The sequence below is a fragment of the Camelus dromedarius genome, chromosome 34 (genome assembly GCF_036321535.1).
Source record: "Camelus dromedarius isolate mCamDro1 chromosome 34, mCamDro1.pat, whole genome shotgun sequence".
Lineage (NCBI taxonomy): Eukaryota > Metazoa > Chordata > Mammalia > Artiodactyla > Camelidae > Camelus > Camelus dromedarius.
Genome location: NC_087469.1, coordinates 11,320,123 through 11,345,654, shown reverse-complemented (window position 1 = coordinate 11,345,654; position 25,532 = coordinate 11,320,123). Strand labels below are relative to the sequence as shown.

Below are 25,532 nucleotides of genomic sequence, written 5' to 3'. Positions count from 1 at the left end.
TGGAGAACGTCAGCAGCAAGTACTATAGGGCAGCTGTCAACTGCAGCCAAATTGCTTGGGTTTGAATCCTGGTTCTGCTGTCATTTACCAACTGTGTGACTTCTGGCAAGTTTCTTAACCTATCTGTGCCTCACGAGTGAGAAGATGGAGATAATGAACAGTTCTGAACCACAGGGACGTCGTGAACATCAGATGGGTTTAATACAGGTACTGTGGGCCCTGGTTGATGATAAATGTTCATTGTTAGTGTCTAGAAGAAACATGAGAATGAAAATTATAAGCCTGGATCCCTGGCACTAATTCATACAACCAGCAACTCTGTTTGTGTCTCATCTCCCTCTTGGGTTATGAGTTTGTTGCTCTCCTCTTAACATTTGTGCCTTAAAATAGAATGCAAGCGAATTGCTCAGGTGCCTAAACCACACTGAAGAAAAGCGTGAGATATTCGCATGTATTATATTCGTGTATCTAGGCAAAGATATATTTGAACATTTTAGTAGATCAGTTTGCTAAAAAATCAAAACAAAAAAGATAAAAATTTTTAGCGTTATTCTCAAATTTTTGAAGGATTCAGAAATTCATTATATTGTAGGGAGATGTAATATGGTATGTTATTCCTTTCATGGATTTACTCAGTTCCTAAATCTTAGTTACATTAAAAACTTAGAAACAGATGAAATGGCTCATGTTAGTATCTATTATGACCTATTTTTTAAAAGTTATCTAAGTTTGAATCCTGAAGTCCTACGTCTAAGTTGGAGAACACAGATAATTTCCAGAGAAGAGATGGAAAGAGAAATGTGAATTCAAATGTTAACCTTCTTGTTTTATATGCATCCTAGTAACTGGTGACAGTTACAGTATTTTTCAGCCCAGCAGGTATTGGATATCTTGACATATGTCTACCTTGCAAGAACTCAGAAAAGCTCATAATAAATACTAATTAAACAGAACTTTTGCATAGAAGTTAAAATTATAATTTTTTGAAATTTGAATAAGAGGTAGAAATAATCTTAAACAGATCATGACACTTAAGCACTTCTGAAGAACTGAGAAAGAACAGATTTTGTCTTTTAAATATAGAAATAAAGTATAGTTCTTGGACTCTTGGACCTTAATTCTTGGTATAGGTTAATTCATAACATATTACCAAGAACTTATTGGTAAGCAGACAGGATTCAAGTGTTCAAAACTCTAATTCTTATAAAAAATTATTATTCAAAGGAAAGATATATCATTTTAAAAAGTGTCGCAAATTTTTAATCATCAAAATGAGATTTTTACTCAAAAAAGGAGATGCCAAATTAATCAAAGGTAGGTTTTTTTATCCTTAAAAGAGCATGTCAGAAGTGTAAAACTTTGCTAACACAAAAGCAGTAACATATTTCCTATGAATCTTTGTTTTGCAGTTTTAATTACTAACTTTGACAAGATTCCAAGTTTGTTAAAATAGTCAAATTCTTACCAGCTTAGTCCGATTCCCCAGAGGACTCAACCACAGCACTGATGTCCATTTTTTGCTATATAAAAATAAACATATATTTTGACCCCACAACTCCAGAAAAAAAAAAATCAGAACACAAAGAGAAAGTGGACTTGGATTTTTAATTTTTTTAAAGATTATCTCTCTATATATATTAATAAAAAGTGCAAAGAATAGACCTTCATGTTTAAATTATATTCTAAAATAAAATATATATTTCCATTAACTGCAGGAGACAACTGGCAAGTAAAGAGCCTGAGAGAGTCCAGTCCCTCTCCATCACGACAGTGGACATATTTGAAGGAAGCACCTATGAAAAATAGAGTGTTCACAACACATCTGGTAACACAGATAGCTTCTGGGTGTTCTTGAAAGCAGTTTGGTTGCATTTTCAATCCAACATGAAATGAGGGGAAAAATCAAATTCAAAAACAGGAATGACCTTGCTTAGAACAATCTATTATTCCATATTCTGCTCTGTTTGCCCTGGAGCCTAGCACCTGCCATGTAGGTTTGCCCTGGAGCCTAGCACCTGCCGTGTAGCAAGCCACCCTGACACATGTACCTGGGGAAGCTGTCACCAGCGCGCCTCAAATGGTGCTCAGTTCCCTCTTCCTAACACTGCAGATTCAGCGACATAGCTGAAACATCTGGTTAGAACTGAACTTTTTTTTTTTCAAGTAAACAAACTTTTAAAACAGAGCATCATAACATTCGGCTGTGTTAAACACAGCTCATGTTCACCAAAAGGTCTTAAAGGAGCAAGGGTAGTACCATACCTGCTGCCTTCTTACGTATTTATGGCCATGGTGGCAAGAGGGTGCAGGAACAAGAGAAACTTTCAATAATAAAAAAAGACATATGACTCTGAACTTTTTTTTTTTTCTCTTTAAAGCAATCTGGGAGATTTCAACAATTCAAATTCAAACCTCAGTTTCCCACTGTGGCTTCAGCGGCTGCTGCCCACGTGAAAAGGATGCCTTGGTTCTGACTTGGCTTTCTTTTACGACTCCTTTCCCTTTCCGTAACCGAAAAGAATTTTCTATTTTAGAAAAGATACGTTCTGGTCACTGTGCCTGTAGAAACATATCTGTAATACTGGCTACGACAGAATCTTGCCTCATAAATGTAAATAAGATGCTTTCACTGAACCTGGATGAAGCTGATATTAAAATACAGATAAGCTACAATTAATTATGCATAAGTTGTAGACTCAAAAGTCCATGGTCTCTCCTCTCCTTCTTTATGGCCTGCTTATAAAAATAATTTTGGTTACAAGTGTCTGCACAGCACCGATTTTATTCCAAAAGCAGCGTCTTTACTCAGCCGCCCAAATAAATTTACATGTACACATGCTCTAATAGCTTTTCTCATTTACTCCTGCTCTGTAACTCTAAGAGACTGGTAATTGCATTAGATCTCCTCTCAATCAAAAATTATTCAGCAGTTATTAAAACCATCCATTACAAGGCCCTAAAAACACCCACGTCCATGGAATTAAATTAGAAGTTCCCCTGACATGCAATTGTGTAAGAGAAGAATTATGCCTGCAGTTGATGGACACTGTGTTCTGTAATAACAGAAGGGACAGGTCCCTAATAGTAAAAAAGCATTTCATAAAACTTTGTCATATATAAAATATCTTATTACTTGTGACCATTCCACTGATGATTACAGCATAACATAAGTGTTTGCTCTGCTTTCTGCTGTGGGACAGTCAGCGGTCATACGACCTCAAAAAATAAGAGCGCATCTGCTTCCCAGGCTGACAAAAAGCAACGGGCTCAGCTGCACTGCTTCTCTCTCACACTCGTCTGCACGCGCGCGCACACAAAGCACCCACAGTTTTAGTCTTCGTGACACTGTGGCCACACTTTCCCCCCACTCCCAAAAATCCGCCAGGAAAATGCGATTGCAAAATAATTATTCTTGTCTCTGTCTAGCCTGGCTCTCCACTGCTCATTTTCATGCTTTTGAGAGATAAAGTCTGTAGCAGAAGGAGAACAGGCCTCATTCATCTTCCTCAAACCCTTTGGTTTCCACCTCCAGTGTTACAGAGAATGTACACTTGACTCGGCAGGCCTGGGTCACAGGCTTTAAGATCCACACCTGAAGTGCCATTAAGAGAATAGACGTCTGCTCTCCCGGCACGGGACAATTTAAACAGTAGCAGTAATGAATACAACTCCGCATACGTGAAGAGTGTACAAGAGTCATCTGAACATTTCATAAGAAAGTAAAGAATTTCTAGGAGGGATGGAATCACATAACAGAGGTCAAAAGGTCCAACACAATCAGGTAACAATTACATTCTTTGAAAAATACTTCATGTGCACATTTTCTGCCCCAGTTGCACTGTCTTTCTCAAGTCTCCCGTCTGTAAACATAGTGGACCCAGAAAGACATATATTAAAGAGAGAGGATACATTAACAAATGTCCAGAAGAACAAACAAAAAATTTTCCGAGCAGGTAAGGACTATCTTTTGAAGGAAAGTGCTTTAAATATGCTTCTGCAAAAAATATGATTTGGAGGCAGATCTGAAGTTCTGACACTTACGTTTTACTTCCCAGATTAGTCAGAGCTGTGGGGGCAACTAACTGAAACGTAAAACAAAAATAAGTGTTCAATTATGACATCGCAAAATCCCAGGGAAGAACTGGGAATCAAAGCTCCCTTGGAGCAAAATTTCCCACTTCTAATGCAAAGTGCAAAAGCAAAGTCTTCAAATGACGGCAGGCAGGACGCCACAATACTCTCTCCCACAGGCCCCCTACTCAACTCCCTCACACACACTAGAGAGTTTATTAGCTAAGTCTTAGCTCTCCCGGCACGTACATCCATTACACTATTGGATTCTTCATAAAGTCAGGCCTCCATTCCCCACAGTTTAAAGTAATGAAAAAGATAGACAGATAATGAAGAAATACATTCAAAATGCAAAAATCAAAGAATTCCAGAATCTGACGTATTTCCTGTCAGTAATGGTTGATACGTTGTGGAAGGAACATTAAAACTGAGATGGTTACATGCAAAGAGCTCAGACTGCTGTGTTGTGCTTCCAGAATGAACAGCAAGTTTTCCTGGAGTTGTAACACTTCATCTACTTTTCTTCCAGACTCTAACAGAGCTATAGGTTCTAACTGAGTACCTGAGATCAGAATCAGGTTGACAAATGTTTAAAACACTTTAAATGATTTCAAAAGGGAGAAAGGGAGAAAAAAATTATCCAACTTGAGAATAAGAAGTTAATTATGGACAGAATAAAACTACTAGGTAAACATGTATGGACCCGAGTCAAAATGTGAAAAACTGAACCAAAGAAGCAAAGGAGAGGGAGGGAGGGGGGAAAGGAGGAATTGGGAGAGAGAAGTGCTCCTTCCTGAAAAGACTCCTTGTTTCCTGATTTAAGTGCAAGCCACCCTTCTCAGGGGATACACCGCTCACGCCGTCACAAGGACACCTGTGCGGGCGTGACACCAAGCGGCAGGCAGAGCCCAGGGAACACAGTAAGAAGTCGGTGACTGCTTAGTCATCTTTCTTAAGGGAGGGCACAGGGACTGGAGATGTGACCAGTTCTGGTGGCAGAGCCGAAAAAATCTGTGGTACAAAATACCAAAACAGCCCCCTACCCATTCTAGGGGGACATGTACAAAACCCCCCGAAACCCAAACAAAATGAAACAAAACAAAACAACCTTCTCCCTCCTGAAGAAAACCTCAAGGAAACAAATGCCCTGCAGGAAGTCCTCCTGTGTGTGTTCTCACAAGGCTGGCGAGGTTATTTTGTTTTGGATTCCACAAAAATTTTGTCCCCATCCCTAATGCCGAAAGAATGCAAGGCCCGGGAGCTGTACTTCATCTCCTCTGGGCCGAAGGGCGCTTCGTGGTCGAAATAGTAGAGAAGCATGTTGCTAGGGGGTAACTGCACTAGAGTTTTCAGTTGTTTCTTTAGTTCTGCCACTGTTTGGTCCAGACGAATGCTCATCTCTTCCACCTGGTCGTTAAAGTGGACCTGGACTTTCGCGCTGCTCTGGGGTCTTAGGTCCACTTCTGCCAAAGGCTCCAACTTGCCGTATTTTGTGATCAGTTCATGATACCTAGAAGGATAAAACAGACAACAAACAAAAAACAAAACAGTGACAGCTTCAGTCACTAGTGTAAGAACTACTGACTTCTTCAGAATTACAGGTAAACTATGCTTTCTAACATCCTCTTCTAATTTATATCTACCTACCCACCTATCTACCTATCTATCAAGTGACTACAGTACAGCCTCTGATCTGATACGGCTGCCCTTCCGAGGTCACAGTAAAACCACATCCCTGGGGACATGCCTGCTGTGGGTCATCATATAAGAACAGGCTCAGAGGGGAAAGGAGAACCTAGAAAAGTAGACACTACAAAGATGATGGGGAGAGGTCTAATCACTCTGTAGAGCTTGCTTTCTTGGGTGTCATCAGCAAGAAGGGCAAAGATCTAAGCACGTGTTCCTTGGTCACAGATGGGAACATGCACATAGGCCAGCAGCTTCTGACCCCTGGAGAAGCCATAACTTACAAACAAAAACATCTTGTTGTATGTTAGCTGTTAACTCAGCCTTTTCAGCGATGCTTTGTTTCAATGCTCTGGCCTAGTCTAGTTGACTGTAATACAAGGAGTTTGTGGAAGAGTTAAGAATACATTCTTGTAAAAAAGTAGTAAATGAGGGGGACAATTTCCTTGATCAGTGCAGGAAGAAAGAGCCAAAGACACCTGGAGGACAGTGAACTGTAGAGGTGACACTAGGGCCCCTGAGGATAAGTTCCCCACGTAGGAAACCCTGTCCCCACTGCCAGCCTTGGAGGAGCTAGGTCTGATCTTTGTTGAGGAAGCTGAGCAGCTTCCTATAAACCAGGGGGGGAATCATGCTGAACATTCGCTTTATTATAACAAAGACACACTGAAGTTAATTAAGGATAAGAAGACAATGGTTGTAAGATCACTCCTCCATGTTCTCCCCCCTACTTTTGGGTTTAACTTGGTGAAATCAATGTTGTAAAAAGTTGGCAGGAACATGGACGACACAGTAAAATGTCTATGGTCGGGGACGGAGGTAATCATTTCTAGCACGCAGAGCATCAGGTGTGGTGAAACAGCACTGGCCTTGGAGTCAGAAGTCTTGACTCCAGAGTTTTGACTCCCAAGTCTTGACTCCGTCTTATAGTCAGCTGTGTGACTTAGCGACTCACCCAATCCTTCTGGATCTCAGATTCCTCACTGGTAAAACTGAGATAATGTCTGCCCTTCCTACCTTACAATATAGTACGAAGAGTTATTTAAAATAACATATAAGTAAGCACTTTGTAAATTCTAAGTTCATATACAAATAACAAGTATTAATATTATATTCCTGCTGTCTGGAACTTACATTATTAAAACACACCCCCTGCCCCACCTTGGACAACATACAATTGAAATCTGTTTAGGTAGAACTTCTTAGAAAAGGTGATGGTGTGATGAAACGGATTACAGAAGCTTCTCCCAGCATTTAAGCCCCAAATAGCATTTTTTAAAGGGTAAAATACTACCAGTAGCAACTGAAACAAGAAAAGGGGGAACAACTTTATTGCCGTAACTTTTTAAAAGGAACCCAAAGCTCTGTATTGTGTGGTTCTGTTAAGCACGGATCCTAACTCAACCCCTAGGAACCATTAGGAAAAAAGAAGGAAACAAAATCCTGAGCCTACTGACCAATACTTTCCAATTTAGAGCAGATTCAGGGCTGAGGGGTAAGGAGTCAGCTGGGAGGAAGACCGAGAAAACGCCTTAGGATAAGAAGGCTCCACATCCCACAGCTAGGATGCCAGGATCTTAGTAATGGCAAACAAAACAAAACAGCCCAAACAAACATAAACCAAAATTACCAGGACCTGAAACTTTCCAAGGGTCCAAACTGAAAAAGTGAAATGATTCAAACTCCAAGGGTATCTTTCCTTCACCCAGTCTCCTAGTATATGGCTTCAAGTAAGTGAAGCTAGGTTATGATAATTTAACAAAATCTTGGAAAAGACACCAGAACCCAGGGGTCAAATGAGAGCTGAACCCAACTCTAGAGATGTTTTCCCTTCAGACCACAGAAAAGTAGATGCAGTTGTAGTATCCCAGGTTCTCAAACTCTGCAGGGACAAAAGAAACAACGGAGAAGGGGTCAAGAAGTTCACTCATACTACGTTTCAGTACAGATGGTCTAGAGAGAGGTACCCACTTAAAAGAAGATAAGACACAAAACAGCAACTAAGCACATACCACAGCAAAAGGAATAAAAGCAGAACTCAACCTGAAAGAAAACATAACTGAATGAAAAGAAAATGCCCCACAAACACTCTAAGGTCTAGACTCAATAAGGACATAAATATAATAAAACACAAGCTCAAAGACGATAAACAGCAGAATGAGATGAAAAGGGAGATTTCAGCGCCAGTGAAAGAAACGGAGGAGCAAAACAACACATTACCCACTGAATAAATCAACCAGAAAGCATGACCCAGGAATATTATACCTCACTGAGTTTTTTTCAGAAATAAATTTAACAAGCAAATATTGTGAAACAAGAGCTTAGGGAACAGTGCACCCATCAGTCCTTCTGAAAAAGAAAAAGAAAAATACTACTCAACAATGAGATTAAAGAACTAATGGGAAGCTCTGAATCTATTTCGACATAAAACTAAAATTTAAAAGAATAACTATATAATCCTAGACTTATTTATAATTGATACTATAGTCAACTGAATTTATCTCAAACATAAACCTATTTGTACACAAAATTATGATCCATGTGCAGAAACTAGCCTATTTGCTACAACTGGTCAAATCTATCAGCAAATTAAGTGACCCATCAATTAGAACACTCTAAGGTCTTACAGTTAACTCAAAATCAGCAAGTCCAGAAATAATTCGTTTTCATTCCCCAATCGTATTCTCTTCTAGTCTTTCTTATCACAGTGAATGGCACCAGAAACTAGCCATCTAAGCCAGAAACGAACAATCATCCTGATTCCTTCCTATCTCTCCTCTCCATTTCTCCCACTCAATCAATTGCTGTGTCCTAGTAATTCTGTTCCTAAATATTTCGTGAATCTATCTGTATCTCTCTTGCCCACCTGTCTTGTAAATTCAAGCTACTATTATTAACAATCTGGATTGCTACAGCTTTCTTTGGATGCATAAGCTGGGTGAGTTTCCTCAGAATTAGTTCCAACCTCCTTCTAGAAAGCCTTTCTGTACTGCAAAGCTGAAAACTACATGTACCACACTGCTTTGCAGGTGAGATTGAACTTGCACCAATCACATTTAACAGCCCTGGGGAGAGATACAGTGGATCTAGCAGACATGGTGTGGGATCATTTTGGGTAGAGGCTTCCTAATTGCCAGACTGCAGTTCAAGCAGTGTGTTCCTGGAGCCAGCATCCCTGGCAGCAGCCTGCTGATCTTCAGATCACAGCTTAGATGGTGTGATCCAGCACCAGGGACAGCAGCTTCCCGAGTCTCCCCTCATGTGATGCTAGGAGAGGCAGCAGTGCCCTTGGTGGGCTAGTTCTGCAGTACCGCTCTAGAGGTAACCCTGGCTCTTCCAGAGATTTTGTGAGCACCTTATTCTCTGTATTAAATCCCTTTCTTCTTAAAATAGCTAATGTGGCTTCTATCATCTATAACTGAAACTCAAGTGATACTCTTTCAAATGGTTTTCCATGATTTCAGGGTGGCCCCCAAATGACCCCTGTCTATATTACAGCCAACACGATTGCTATAGAACACAAATCTGACAACACTCTTCTCCTTAAAATCACACAAGCCCCATCAGAATAAAGCCCTAACTCTGATATAATCGTGGTAGGCAGACTTTTGGCCCCTCAGTGATCTCTATGCCCTGGTGTTATTCTCAAGATTATATCATGTTATATGCCCAGCTGACTGTAAGAGGTTAACTAGATAGACCTAATCTAACCGTCTGTGCCCCTGAAAGCAGGGAAGCTTCTCCAGCTGGCAGTAGAAGAGGAAGTCAGAGAGGTTCCAAGCATGAGGAGGACTTGACAGACCACTGCTGGCTTGAAGATGAAGGGGACCAGCTGGAAAGCATGAGAAGAAACAGAATTCGGCCACCATCCTGAATAAGCCTGTAAGGCGATTCTTCTCCACAGCCTCCAGTAAGAAACACAGCTCTGCTGACCCCTTGACTTTGGCCTTGCAAGAACCTAAGCAGAGAACCCAGTTAAGCCATCCTGTGCCCATGCTTCTGACCCACAGAAACTGTAACATAATAAACAGATATTGTTTTAAGCCACTAAGCTTACGCTAGTTACAGCAGCAATAGAAAACTAACATATCGACTATAAAAGGCCCTTCATGATCCGGTTCCTTCATCACTTTACCAATTTATTTTGTGCCATCAACATTACTGCTTCCTGTACCTGCTTTCCACTTACTTAATCTTAAAATCAATGTTTACTTATTAACTTGCAGGTAAATCCAGCAGACTTTTATATATGAATAAAAGTTTAGCTATGAGCTGTAATATTTATGCTTTATTCTATAAAAATGAAGAAAAAGTAGTAGAGTTGTGACTCCCTATAACTCACTACACACACTGAATATGTTTCCCTAAAAGTTACATAAGTAAAAATCACGATTCCAAGATAATACGTTTACTCCCAGCTATCTGATTTTGGATTATCTTTAAGCAGGGCTAATCAGTAGATACAAGAAATTACGGTTGAACGAAATGCCCAGTAAGTTTTAGAAACTAATTTTGTCTTAGTCTTCTAGCTTAGATATTTCATTCATTATTCAAAAATCCACCTAAACTATGTCTGAACTACATCTGCATACTCTACATTATTGGAGCTTTTCTTAGCATCAACCCCAAAGCTACCCCAAAGCCTTAAGAGGTAAACGATTTCTGATGACTAAGTAATCTTCAAAACTAATGATCTCAGTTTATAATCTACCAATCAGTACTTCTATCTGATTATTAAAAAGTAGTTAATATTTACAAGTATCACTTCTGAAGTGGGCAAAATACTATAAAAGTCTGCCTTGGAAGATACTGACAAGGATGTACTGCAATAAGCAAATGCTAAAATACAATACATACTGTGTTTGTATTCAGAAGTTCTGAATATCATTCCACTGTGACCTTCTAACAGAAAATGACCAATCACAAGGGAAACAAAATTTACTACACAAGGCACAAAGGCCAGCGGGACCACATGGGCAACTGAGAATGATAAATGGAAACCAAATGCTCGCTGCGACCTTGTGAAGAACACTACCCACGGGCAAACTGGCATTGTGCCTTTTTTCCTTAAATAAAAACACCCACGGAGACTAAAGCTTCTTTCAACTTTAAGAGTCTGTGAATGGTGAGCAGTCAGAAATCAGGCTACCGGTAAGGTGGGGTTGAACGTGGCACTAACAAAGAGGGGGCTGGAGAATGAAGCCATCCTTAGTGGAGCTAGGGTAGCTCCAATCCCAGGGCACGTAAGCAAGCATTCACACACTGGGGGCCCCTCATCCACGGGACACCTGCCTAATGTGACAGACACAAGAGCAGATTTTAGCAGCATGATGGTCGGGTTGGGAGAGATATGCCCCTTTCTCCTTATTGCCTATTTTCAGTCTTGATTCCTGAGATAGCTGGGAACATTTCCTCAATCACAATTCAGTCACAGGTCTATAACTCTAGAATAAATAAAGACTTGGCACATTACTTGAAAAAGAATGTAGGTTCCTACTATAAATCTTAGTCTGAGGGTGAATTTATGATAAAACCTAAAACCCAAGGATGGATAGAGACAAAGGTTAACTCATTCTCAGCTCTGAGTAGCCTTATAAATGATCCTAACTAGGTAACAGAAACATTAAATATTTTACATAATTTTTAGGAAACTGTAAAACTAAAGTAGGCCTAGAACCAAAGGCTTTGAGGTGGCAGAAATCTTCCAATTTTGGACCTCAGGTCTCGAAATCCATAAATCAGCAGCTCACAATCTCAAGGCGCATCCTAGAGAAGAATGACAGGATTTTCATTTCACGCAGGTGCAGATACCACCATGTGGTTATGGGTATCTCAGGGCTGCCCTATCCATCCCTTACAGCTAAGAGAGGTGTGCTCACAGGAGGCCGACATGGTACTCTTAAGCTCACAATATTACTACTCTATTAATTCTCAAATGCAGACTCATATTCAATCACCTGGAGTCTTTATTCTAAATAAAGCTATTTTACTACAAAATAAATCCCTAATGCATACATCTCTCTCTTTAAGGAATGCAACAAATAAAACACGAAAAATCTCTTATGATTCATTTGGTTGAACCAAATCATTAGATGTAACTGTAAGAAAAACATTCATATAGTTTACTTTGTCTCCCAAGGCATTATGAAGGATTCAAAATATATTCCAAACATCTGACTGCTGTTATTTAATCTCTCCTGTATGCTATGCTTTCTCTCATTTTGATAGGGATCATATGGCGTATCAAAGCTATCTCCCTAGCATTCTACAGCTGGGATTTTACACTACACTGAAACAGGAAACAGTTTTCTCAAGGTTACCAGTATCTTATTTATTAAAACACATAAACAACACATTTCAGAGGCAGAAAGGGTCTTAGGGATCTCCATTACATATTTTACAGAGATAGCAACTGCGGGCCAGTGTGTCAGCCCAGAGTCTAACAGCTAGTGAACAGAGGGGTGGAAATTAGAACTCAGATCTTGCTCTCAGACCATCATTCTTTCTTAGTTCTCATCATCTTAGGGGTTTGCTGCAATAATGAATACTGTTCTAGAAATTCTTTTCTCTGTTTCACATTTCAAATGCCCCCTTTCATGTTCTCATTCCTCTTTTTACCATTTACACTCCCACAGCCCTCAAAATTCATTCCCAGATTCTCTGCCCTTTTGTCTTTCTGATCTTCATCACAGAACTAATTCTTTTACTTAGCTTAAGCCAAAGATGTTGCCTACTTGTCTTCCTCAAGCTTCTGTATTTCACCCACCTCCACAATTGTTTATTCTCATCTTTCACACATAGCAAAGTAACTTGAACTGAACTTAGTATTTTCCATATAGTTTTTCATCAAGGCTTAAGTCATAGAATTTTGTTTCAATTCACTATTTCTTAAAGTCTTGTCAGAACTAACTTGTAAATGGATAAGTTAAGTGTGACCTATTCATATAAAAGAATGCCATATAGCAGTTAAATAATTATTGTGACTTACATTTATCAATATAATTAAAGCTTTAATCAAAATGGCTCCATAAATTCACATTTTAATGTCTTTCTGCTTCAAACACACAAAGTAAAATGGATACAGAATGAAAGGTTGAATTCCAAGAAGACATAGTTCAGGTGTAAAAATAAGAGACATCTCCATGGACCAGAAATTGAAAAGAAATACAAAGCATACAACTGAAGCCACAGGACTCCAAATCCAAAGCAGGCAGTACCATTCAGGAGTTAGGTTCCTGTTAGGCAAAGGAGATTAAAAGCACTCCATGGGAGAGAGAGGAACTCAAGCCAGTTTATTGCCAGAAGCAGGGGTAGGGTTAGGGTGATAGAGGCTGGGCAGGAAATAAGGATGCAAAAAACTGCTGCACACCCACTGCTTGGGGCTACCTCTTTCAAGCAGTGGGTCTCGGTAAAAGAAGTAAAAAGATAGCCTTACCATAAGGAATTGAATCAAATCACCTGCTGCCTAGGTGACTAGATTTATAGTAACTCTGTCATCAGTGGGAAAGGTCTCCAAAATCCATTATAAGAGCTGGTTCTGGACCAGGAGTCTGAGGAAATGGCGAGAGATAAACTGCAAAAGCCATTAGGCAGGGAGAGGTGAGCTCAAACAGGAAGACATAAAAATTCTCAATGTGCCTGTATCTAACAACAGGGCTTCAAGATAATGAAGCAAAACCTGATAGGACTGGAAGTAGAAATAGACAAATCCGTATTCACAGCTGGAGACTTCAGCACTTCTTTCTCAGTAATTGACAGAACAAGCAGGCAGAAAATTGTTAACAATATAAAAGACCAGGACAACGCTAAAATCTTGACCTAACTGACATTTTTAATACACACTTCCAGGCAACATCAGAATATACCTTTTTTTTCTACTGCATATGGAATACTGACCAAGACAGACCATATTCTAGGCCAAAAACATACCTCAACAGATGTAAAATAATTGAAATAATATAAAGTATGCTCTCTGACTATAATGAAATTAAACTTGAAATCACTAACAGAAAGATAACTGGAAAATCACCAAGAATTTGGAAAATACACAACACACTTGTAAATAAACCATGGGTCAAGGAGGAAGTCACAATAGAAATTAGATTTTTTAAATTCAATGAAAATAAAAACACAATATATCAAAAATTCTAGAATGTAGCTAAAGCAGCACTTAGACGAAAATTTATAGAATTAAATGTTTATAAAATAAAGATCTCAATGATCTGAGCTTCTACCTTAAGAAACTAGAAAAAGGTGAGCAAATTAAACTCAAAGCAAGAGGAAGGAAGGAACTAATAAAGACATGAGCAGAAATCACAGAAATAGAATGCAGAAAAACAATCGAAACCCCATGAAATCTAAAGCTGGCTCTTAAGGTTAGTGATTTGATAAACCTCTAGCCAGACTGATGGAGAAAAGAAGATACCACTATCAGGAATAAATGAAGGACCATCACTACAGACCCCACAGATGCTAAAGGTTTATAATAAATGAATATTATGAACAACTTTATGCCCATAAATTCAATAACTAAGATGAAATGGATGAATTTTTTCAAAGAAAGAAGTTACCACAGTTCATTAAAGAAGGAACAGATAACTTGAATCAAGCTATAGCTATTAAATAAATTTAATCATAGTTAAAACCCCCAGCAAAGAAAACACCAGGCGAAGATGGCTTCATTGACAATTTCTACAAAATATTTAAGAAAGAAATAATATTAATTCTATACAAACTCTTTTAGAAAAGAGAAGAGGAAAGAACACTCACAAACTCATTTTATGAGGCCAGCACTATCCTAATATAAAACAAGCCAAAGACATTACAAGAAAAGAAAACTATACATCAATATCCCTCATGAACATTGACACAAAAATCCTCAAAAAATATTAGCAAGTGAAATCCACCAACATATAAGAACACAATACATTATAACCAAATGAGATTTATCCTGGGCATTTAAGGCTGTTTAAATATTTAAAAAATGAGTCAATATAATCCACTGTAATGGCATGCTAAGAAAACCTACAAATTTCTCAAGAGGTACAAAAAAAAGGAAGAGGAAAAAAAAGAAAATAAAAAAGAAGTATAAGTCATAAATTGGAAAAGAAGACATACACTGTGCCCTATCTAGATAACATGATTGCCTACAGTGAATCTACAAAAGAGTTTAGCAAGGTTGCAGAACATATATTTTCAATATACAAAACCCAATTGTATTTCTATACCTAGCAATGAACAACTGAAAATTGAAATTAAAAAACTGTACTATTTGTAACAGGACCTAGATACACAAAATCCTTAAGTAAAAATGTAACAAAATATATGCAGGATCTATATATGAAAAAATACAAAACACTAATTAATGAAAGAAATCAAAGAGAACTTAAATAAATGGAGAAATATACTGGTTCAAAAACAGGAAGACTAAATACTATTAAGATGTCAATTCTACCCAAAGTGTTCTACTAATTCAACACAATCTCAATCAAAATCCCAGCAGAATTTTTTTTCTAGAATTCAACAAGCTTATCCTAATACTTATACGAAAAGGCAAAGGGACTAGAATAGCCAAAATAACTTTTAAAAGAAAATCAAAGTTGAAAGACCCACACTACCTGAATTTGAAGTCTTATTATAAAGCTACAGTAATCAAGAGAGTATGATACTGGCAAAAGGACAGACACAATGCAAAAGAACAGAGAATCCATAAATAGAGAGTCCACCTGTATGGTTAATTGATTTTCAACAAAGGTGTAAAATCAATTCAATAGAAAATAGATAGTCTTATCAATGGATGCCACTAGAACAATAACACCCAAATGCCAAAATGTAAAACCTAAAACTATAAGATGTCTGGAAAACATTAGAAAATCTCTGTGATCTTAAGTTAGTTAAAGACTTCTAAGATATGATACCAAAAGCATAATACATAAAGGAAAAAAACCAGTAAGTTGCATGTCATTAAAACTTAAAACATCTGTTATTTGAAACAGTTAAAAGAATAAAATAAAAAGCCAGACTGAGAGAAAATATTTACAAAACACATATCTGGTAAGAGACATTTATTTGGAATATATAAAGAACTCTCAAGACTCTGTAATAAAAAAACAAGTAACCCAGTACAAAAAAGGGCAAAAGATTTAAACAGATACTTCACAAAAGAGGGTATGTGGATAGCAAATAAGCTCGTGAGAAAATGCTCAGCACCATTAGTCACTATGGAAATACAAATTAAAACAACGAGATACCACTACATATCTATTAGAATGACTAAAACTAAAGACAGAAACAAGAAAATTGTAAACACTAAGTGACAGTGAGGATATGGCAAGAGGAATTTTCACTTGGTGCTGGTAGGAAAGCAAAATGGTACAGTCACTTTGGAAAACAGCTTGGCAAGTTAAACATATATTTCCTATATGACTCAGCAATTCCACTTTCAGATATTTATCCAAGAGAAATAAGAACTTATATTTACACAGAAATCCATAGAAGAGTGTTTTCATAGCTTTCTTAATAAACTGTGATAGATGAATCTCAAATGCATTATGCAAAGTAAAAGTTTCTTTTATAGACTCAAAGGCTGCCTACATCTCCTTTTCAGCAAAGGATAGAATTACTAGAAAATTAGCAAGAATAGAGATCTGAACAAAAGAATCAATCAACAGTATCCAATTGACATATATAGACCACTCCACCCAACAACAGCAGAATACACAATTTCTAAGCACTCATGGAACAATCACTAAGGTGGCCATAAAATAAACTTCAACAAATTTTAAAAATTGATATTACACAAAGTATGTTTTCTGATCATAATGGAACCAGAGCAGAAATCAGTATCAGAAAGACAAGAGGAAATTCCCTAAACACTTAGAAATTAAACTTCTAAATAATCCATGGGTCAAACAAGAAGACTCAAATAAAATGATAATTTTTTTAAAAAACATAGAATTGAAATGAAAATTAAAATATAACACATCAAAACATATGGGATGTCAGCAGTGCTGAGAGTGAAATTTATGGGACTAAATGTTTATTAGGAAAGCCCTCAAATTAAGACTCTATATTCTTAACTCAAAAGGGAGAAAAAGAAAAGCAAATCAAGCAACAGGAAGGAAATAAGCAGAAATCAATGCTATTTTTTAAAAAAGGAAAACAACACTGAAAACTAAAAACCATTGCTTAAAGAAATTAATGAAAACACAAATAAATGGAAAGACATTCCATGTTCATGGATTGGAATACTGTATATTATTAAGATGTCTATAGTACTCAAAGCAATCTACAGATTCAATGCAATCCCTATCAAAATCCCAATAGCGTCTTTTTTTTTTTTTTTTTTGCAGAAATAGAAAAAATCATCCTCAAATTCATATGGAATCTCAAAGGATCCTGATTGGCCAGAAAAATTTTGAAAAGGAAGAATAAATTTGGAGGACTCGCATCTCCTTACTTCAGAACATATTACCAAGCTACAGTAGTCAAAACAGTGTGGTACTGGTATAAAGCCAGACATACAGACCAGTGGAATAGAATAGAGAGGGCAGCAATAAAACCTCACATTCAACAAATGGTGCTGGGAAAATTAGATATCCACATGCAAAAAAAGAAAATAAAGTGGACCATTACCTTATACTATATACAAAAATTAACTCAAAATGCATTTAAGACCTAAATGTAAATTCAAAACTATAAAATTCCTAAAAGAAAACATAGGGAAAAGCTTCATGACACTGGATTTGTCAATGATATTACATCAAAAACAAAGACAACTAAAGCAAAAATAAACATATAGGACTACATCAAACTTGAAAAAGTTTTGTGCATCAAAGGATACAATGAGCAGAGCTAAAAGACAACTTATAGAATGGGAGAAAAATATTTGCAAATCATTTATATCTGATATGGGGTTAATATCCAGAACATTTAAGGAAATCCTACAAATCAACAACCAAAAAATTTTTTTAAAAGACTGAAAAATGGGCAAAGCACTTGAACAGACATTTCTCCAAAGATGATATACATATGGCCAACAAGCATATGAAAAGATGTTCAATACCACCAGTTATCAAAGACATACAAATCAAAACCACTATGAAATATCACTTCACACCTATTAGGATGGATACTATTTTTAAAAAAACCACACAACTACAGTTCCGCAAAATTTTACTATTGGGGGAAACTGGGTAAAGGGTACACAGGATCTGGATATATTAATTTTTACAACTGCATGTGAATCTATAATTATCTCAAAAAAACTTCAGTTGAAAAAAAAAAAGAGTACATACTATATGACTCCATTTATATGACATTCCAGATAAGTCAAAACTAAAGGAATAGAAAATAGATCAGTGGTTGCCAAAAGGTGGGAGCCAAGGGAAGGTTTGAGGAATACAAGATTTGGGGAGGGGGGTGTGAAAGAACTGTTGTATATTTTAATTGTGTTGGTGGTTACATATCTGTGGTGTTTGTCAATACTCAGAAATGTATACTAATAAGGGTAAAATTCATTCAACATCAATTATACCTCAGTAAATCTGACTTTAAACAAAGGACACTACTAAAAGATAATCATTTAGCAGGACCAATCAAGAAAAAAGAGAAAGGCAGGAATAAACATTAATAGGAATGAAAAAGGAGATGAATACTGATACAGTACATTTTTTAATCAAACATATCCCTCATTATGGGATGATATTAAAGATCTATTGATAAGTAAAAAAAAAGGCAAGATGTGCATTGTTTTGGACTAATTATGTACAAAAAATATGTATTGAATAGCAATATGAACTGTAACAAGGAACTAGTGCCAGTAGCTGCCTAGGGACCAAATACCTGAGTGGCTGCTAGGGAGAAAAGTGGGAAGACTTGGGTTTTGGTCTATACCCTTTTAAATTACATGGGAGTATTACCTAGTTCAAATGAGAATTAAATAGAAGAAAATAATTTAAATACCTACCCAAAAATGTTAAGAATATTATGAATGACTATAAAATTTTTAACTTAAATAGTTAATTTAATTAAAAAAAATAAAATTACCAATGTAATTCATTTTATGAAGCTAATATAACCGTTACAACAACACCAGAAAAGAACAGTAGGAAAGAAAATTACAGACTAATTTTAGCTATGAAAACAGATGGAAACATCCCAAATAACATTATAAAATTAAATTCTGCAGTGTTGAAAAAGAACACTTAGTATTTTACAACCAATGTCAACATTCCAGGAATGCAAAGATGGTTCAATACCTGTAAATGTATCATTAAAATTCATGTTAACCAAAAAAATTAAAAAGTTAAATTCAGGCTAACAGAACAAAATAACATGCGCCTCTCAATACAGAAAGAACAGTCTGTTTAAAAAAAGTCAATACTCATTCATAATAAAAGAAACTCTTAGAAAAACAAAGACAGTAACTACCTTAACCTAATGAAGGGCACCTAACAAAAACCTGCAGCATAAGTCATATTTTGTATCCAAACACTTCACACTGAAACTGTGGAAGCAGCCTCTTTAAAGTGAGAAACAAGATAAAGAAAAATACCCCTTTTACTGTTCATTTTAAATATTATACTGGAGGAGGTTCTATTGAAAAACAGAAAAAAGAGATACAAAAATATTTGCAGATATGACTGTCTACATAGAAGTTCAAAAGAAGGTAAAGTTTAATTATTCCACATATCAGCAAGACTGATGGATACAGGCTCATCATATGAAATTAAATGGCATTCCTGTACACAAACAACAACCAATTAGAAAGCAGTAACAGAAAAAATTATTTCATTTCAAATAGCAACAAAATGTATAAGATGTCTATAAATCAATTTAACAAAGATGTGCAAGGCCATTGTGAGAGAATTAGAAATATTGCTGAAGGATATAAAAGATTCTCTGAATTAAATGGAAAGACAGCCCATATTCACAAATAAGACATACAGCATCAAGATGTCAATTCTTTCAAATTAGTCAATGAATTCAATGCAACTGGAATCCAAATTACAGCCGGATTTTTGTGGAACTTGATAAGCCAATCCTAAAATTCACAGGAAAAAGGACCTATATAATCTGAATTAGATTCAGATTAATCTAAACCTGAAAAGGAACAATTAGGGAACTTACCCTTATTGGGAATTAAGACTTACTAAATTTAGCAATGTAACTGAGCAATTTTGTAATGGCACAGGAATGAACAAATACACCAATGGAACAGAACAGGACCCTGACAAAGAACCATGAAAGCATATAAAAAACTAGATATATAACAGAGGTGGCATTACAGATTAATGGTGAATGCCAGTTCTCCATATGAGGGAAAAACAAACCCTTAGGTCTCTAAGACTAAACACAAAAACAGATTCCAGGTAGATCAAAGACGTAAATGTGAAAACACTCTGAGAAAAACACTCAGGAGATTATCTTCAGTGATCTTTGGAAAGGAAAGGACTTCTTAAATAAGATGGAATATGACTAAACCATAAAGAATTGATACATGTGGTAATAAATTTTTAAAACTTCTTTGCAACAAAAAGCAAAGTGAAAAGATCAGATTGAAAAGCTAACTGAGAAGAAATGACAATGTATATTGACAAAGAATGATAAAATCCTACTTTATATTTTAACGGGTAGATAAAATACAGTAAGTAGGTATCAAGGATACATATCAAATTCCTGCCAGCAGGTAGTTACTTCTTGTAGTAAGAAACAGGACTAAGAATAGAGGCAAAAAGGTACTTCAATTGTATCTGTAATATCATTTATTTCACTTAAAAATAAACTTGAAATGAAGAGAAAAATACTAATAATCATCACTTTTAAATAATGTGAACATGAGTGTTTGTTTTCTTATTCTCAGTATTTTAATTCTAAAAAGCCAACCAAAGGAAAAAGGACAAAACTGGCCCCCTGCGCTGCCAACAGTTCAGACACCAAAGATAATTTCCCCCAAGACCATAATTTGTAAGGCTGGATCTTATTCTTTCTTTCCTTTGCAGCTATATTCAAATCTGCATATATAACTCCAATCAAGATTAGGAAGGTAGCCTATCTCCTGCTGGGCTGGGAAAGTGGAAAGAAGTCAGAGTCAAGTCCAAGGTAATTGGAATGACAAAAGCTGTGAGCAACAGGGAGAGCTAACATTTCAGAGGCTCTCCACGGTGCGCCAAGGAGAAAGCCCCTTTTGTTTCTCATCAGACGCACGGCTGAATGTGAGGAGTGCTGTGTCACGGCCCTTGTCAGAGGATGATGGAGCCTGGCAGTATGGAGAACCCCAGGAGACTCATGTCCAACGCAGGAATGTTCCTTCACAACAGCAGGTCCTCTGTCTGGAAGGAATATGAGGTAACGGACACAGCACACTAGGATTTCTCCAGCATCCAAGACAAAATAAGCCTTCATTGTGGTGGTGTCCAAATACGGGCTGCTGCCCCGCTCTCACAATAACATGAAGATACAATCAGCTCTATTTAGAAAAGCCATTAGTTTAAGCAGGAAAAAACATACTCTCCATATTTTAAAAAGCTGGGCACCACTAATGACAATCCAACAAGCATCTGAGGAACGCCTGCTATAATCCTTGACATCGGAAATAAGGACTTCCCAGGACACAGTTTAGGGACTGCTTGGGACAAACACAAAATGAGGTACTAAAGGAAAATAAAAGCAAAGCAAAGTCTTTAAGAAAACCTATTTCTGGCTTTGCCACTCCATCTCTGACAACAGAATTTCCTCCCATCAGAGTAACTTCACTGGAGCAATGCCTCTTATAATTCCTCTTTATGAAAAACAAAATTTGAAAGTCTGAAAAAAAGATAACCCAAATCAATGAATTTACTTCCCCTGACTGTCCTCAAAAACAAAAAGAAGCCATTGAACCTCCAAAAGATACATGATATGTTGGTTTCTAAAAGAAAAGTTACATGGTTTGCCTTTTTCTCTTTGTTTCTCTTCAAAACTAAACAGAGGGCTGTGTATTAGTCAAGTACTAAATAAGTAATTTAAATTCAACCTCTCAGAGGAAATAGAGAGCGCAAACATAAAATAAAGGGAAAACTGATAAATATAGGCAGTGTGGACAGACATCTGATTAACAGCAAGGCAAAAATAACAAACAGGTACACTTAAACATGTATCAGATTAAAAAACGTGGAGGTTTCTTTCTCTCTAAGAGGTACTTTTATACCCCTAGAGAAACCAGGGCTTTAAGTATCAGAAAACTCGTGGAGCTCCACGAAGTGTTTCCTAAGGACTACTGCAAATTCTACAGTGAAATTCTGTCCCAACATGTGCACCTCTGTAAAAAGACATAAAGGACCCCCAATGCACATATCCTCCTTCACTCGTTTCAGTTGCTAACTAGGTCCCTGGGTCTCTCCCAGCTTCTCCTTCTAAACATAAGCCAAAATCTGCCCATGTAACTTTCCCACATGACACCTTTCAGCGATTTCCCACTGCCCCCAAGAAAGACACCTTGTCCCCTGGCATGGCACACCAAGGTCTGGAAGGGCCTACCCCAGTTCCTACCTTCCCCCCAAGCATTATCTGCCTCTGTTTCCGACTTCATTGCTTTTCACCAAGTCACACTGAGACTGTTGTAGCTCACGACACAGAAAGGGTCACTTCATACCTCGATGCCTTTACTTCCCACGTGCTCCCTTCTGTCTGGAATATTCTCCCATCACCTTTGCCAGATTAATTCAGCCATTTTCTAGGAAGTATCACTTCTTCCAGGGGAGCTAAGCACCCCTCCTCTGTGCTCCCAGAGCATAATTCGAAGAGTGGATCGTTTTACTGAACAGTTGCTGTAGTCAGGCACCACTCTAGGCATCGAGGGTAGGGCAAAGCACGAAACAGTAGATCTTGCTTTTACAGAGCTTACAGTTCAGTGCAGGGAGAGGACAGCACACAAGAACTGTGAGTTAGGTGCCGATAAATAAGACAAATAATGGTAGGTTAAGAGACCGACAGGAAACAGGGGGTTGCCATTTCAGACAGGTTGGTCAGGGAGGGAACCTCTGACGAGGCATCAGTGAGGGAGAGAGCCAAGTCGTCAACTTGGTGTACTCCGACCAGGGGAAAAAAAGCAGAGGCATGAGGTGGAAGTGTGCTTGGTGTGCCTGAGGAATAGCAAGGAAGATGTTTTTGTTTTTGTTTCTGTTTTTAACATACTCAAGTTTTTATAACCTGACTGCCATGTAGACAATACACGATAGGGGGCGAGGGTGGAAATAGGGAGACCAATTAAGAGGCTACTATAATAATACAAGTAAGGGATTGGGAAGGCTTGAATTAAAATGAATAGTAAGAAGTAGTCAGATTCTATATATTTTTGAAAGTAGAATTGGGAAAAACAAACAAACAAATGGACTAGACACGGGTGGGGTGTGGGAAAAAGAAATCAGAGATGATGCCGAACTCTTAATCCTGAGCAACCGGAAAAATGGAGAGATGGAGAAAAATGTGCAGAGCAGCAGATATGGCAGGGAGGAGGAGGGGCCAGGGAAAGGCAATAGAGGGGACCAAAAGTTCCCTTTGGGACACGTTAGGTTTAAACATCCAGGTGGAGATGTCATGTAGGTGTCTGCAAATACTAGTCTGGAATTTAGGGGCAGATCGGAGCTGGAGGTATGCACTTGGCAATTATTTGAATATGAAAGGCACAGGACTGGATAAAAGTAGAAGAGAAGAGGTCCAAGGACCAAAGCCTGGAGTGACTGGATTTTCAGAGGTTGGGAACATGAGGGGACTCCAGCAAAGGAAATATAGCTCCAGCTGGGCCCAGATGGCAAGCTTCTTGAGAGCAGACACTATTTTTGTCTTATCTTCAGCTTCTGGCTCAGTGCCTCTCAATTCATAGTAGGTAGTCATTAAACAAATTAAACCATCTTTCAAAACCCAGCTAGAATCTAGAGTTATTTCCTAGAAGTTCTGGTAAAATATGAGAGTCCAATAAATGAGATATATCCAGCCAGTGAGGACATCCTTTTAACCACATGCAGCACACACTGAACTTGCTCTGAAAGAGTGCACCACTGCTACACAAGGCATGCTTCATGAAGAGACGAGGCATGGATGCAGGCTCTACAAGGAAGTCTACTGATTGGAAACATGTACACGATGATGTTTAAGGCCAAGAACCACGGAACAGAGATTTTTCGTCTTCTATCGTCTCACAAAGTAAATAAACATGGAACATATGGGCGATTCCTCAGTTTTTTTGTGTGTTAGTCCATTATTACCACAAACTGCTACAGTGGAGAGGCTAAACCTCCAGCTCTGCCTATCAGCAGAAGGCAGTAAAAGAATAATGGAGCACCTGTAAGAAATTATAACACCCTTAGTAAGTATGTCTCCCTTCAGTCCTCTAAACATTTTATTCTGTTCATCATAAAAAGTTGAAATGAGTCAGGTACCTGGAGCTTGTATTTTTATTCTGAGATAGGAAAACAGAATACGTAAATTTCTGGATCATCTTTAAAGTCTGCTGTTGCCAAAACAATTAATCACATGGAAACAAGTGTATGTGTGAATAATCCAACTGACTCACAAAGTAACTTTGCTACTATAAAGGAAACTGAACCGATCATAATGGGTTTTTACTCATACCCTCAAAAGACACTTTGGCTAACTTTTCTTACTTATGTCTAAGTTGAGCAGAGGTGTTTAGTGTGTAACGACACAAGACAGGAGAATAAGAGGAGGAAGAGAAGCTCGGGGAACCTAACAACTGGGAAAGGATGCCGCAGAAGTTAGAATTTACAGCAAAATCAAATTAAACACTAATTTTAAAAATCCATGGTCAAGTGAAAAGGAATGTTTTCTTCAAAATACATGGATACCTCAATCCCACCAGGAAATTAAAGCTCAAATATGATTCTGTAGGAAACGCTGAATTATCCAGGAAGTCAAATGTTCACCTCTTACTAACTTTGCACTGTGTTATTCACTACTCAGTGGCACTTCAGGGAGAAATTATGCATATAATTTGGAAGGCAGTATCGTAATACTTACCATGCCCAGTCTGTACATCACTCTTCTTGTTTCGCAGTGAATGCATTTTAATATAAATTCCTCTGTGCTTACTCACCACTTCACCCTGCATCAGCATGAACACTGTTACAGTTCTTTTTAAAGTGCCTAGAACAGTTCCTGGCACATCACAATGGCTCAAAAAACATCCCACCAGGCGACTTACAAGAAAACTACTAGAGAACGTGTACTGTAGCGGATATCTGTCAACTATGGCTGTCCAGCATACAAATGCCCTTCTGACTTGAGGGAAACCCAAGATAGATGAGAGGCAGGAACCACTTCCTACTTCAGAAGCAAAAGAGAAGTAGATATTCTCTTTCTCCATTCCCTGAAAGCTAGAACGTGGGAAGATGACATAAACCTGTCTAACTGTAGCTGGAATTTTAAATCTTTAGATGTAAAGCAAAGACACGAGGTCAAGCAGAGATTATTCACAGCAGATAGAGAAGAGTCAAGAATTCAAAGGCACAGCTGCAGATGTCTGAGGGCAATGAAGTCCAGCAGCTTGCTGACGACTGCCCAGTGACCGGTGTAAGCAGCATACTGCCTGTACAGTGCGGTCTACAGAAATCTTGGCTGTGCCTTGCTTCCTATCAATTCTGCCCAAGCCTAATTCTCTGATCTTGTCACTTCTATGAGCTACTTAGCACTCATTATTCTTTTACTAAATTCCTATCCTACTTAGGTTGGCCAGAGTTGATTACCAGGGAGTGTGCGCTAAGAGACTGGTACCAGGG

General features: G+C 37.8%; 1 protein-coding gene across 3 annotated transcripts in view; it reads right to left on the bottom strand.

The window, feature by feature from the left end:
• Positions 1–1,586: 1,586 nt before the first annotated feature.
• The window catches only part of TBCEL (tubulin folding cofactor E like), a 56,848-nt gene continuing 32,902 nt past the window's right edge, over positions 1,587–25,532 (bottom strand). For all 3 annotated transcript variants that reach the window (XM_031443477.2, XM_031443478.2, XM_064482155.1), the window contains one exon: positions 1,587–5,581. In XM_031443477.2, the coding sequence (XP_031299337.1) occupies positions 5,263–5,581 (319 nt within the window). In that variant the 3' untranslated portion in view covers positions 1,587–5,262. The remainder of the gene's footprint in view (positions 5,582–25,532) is intronic.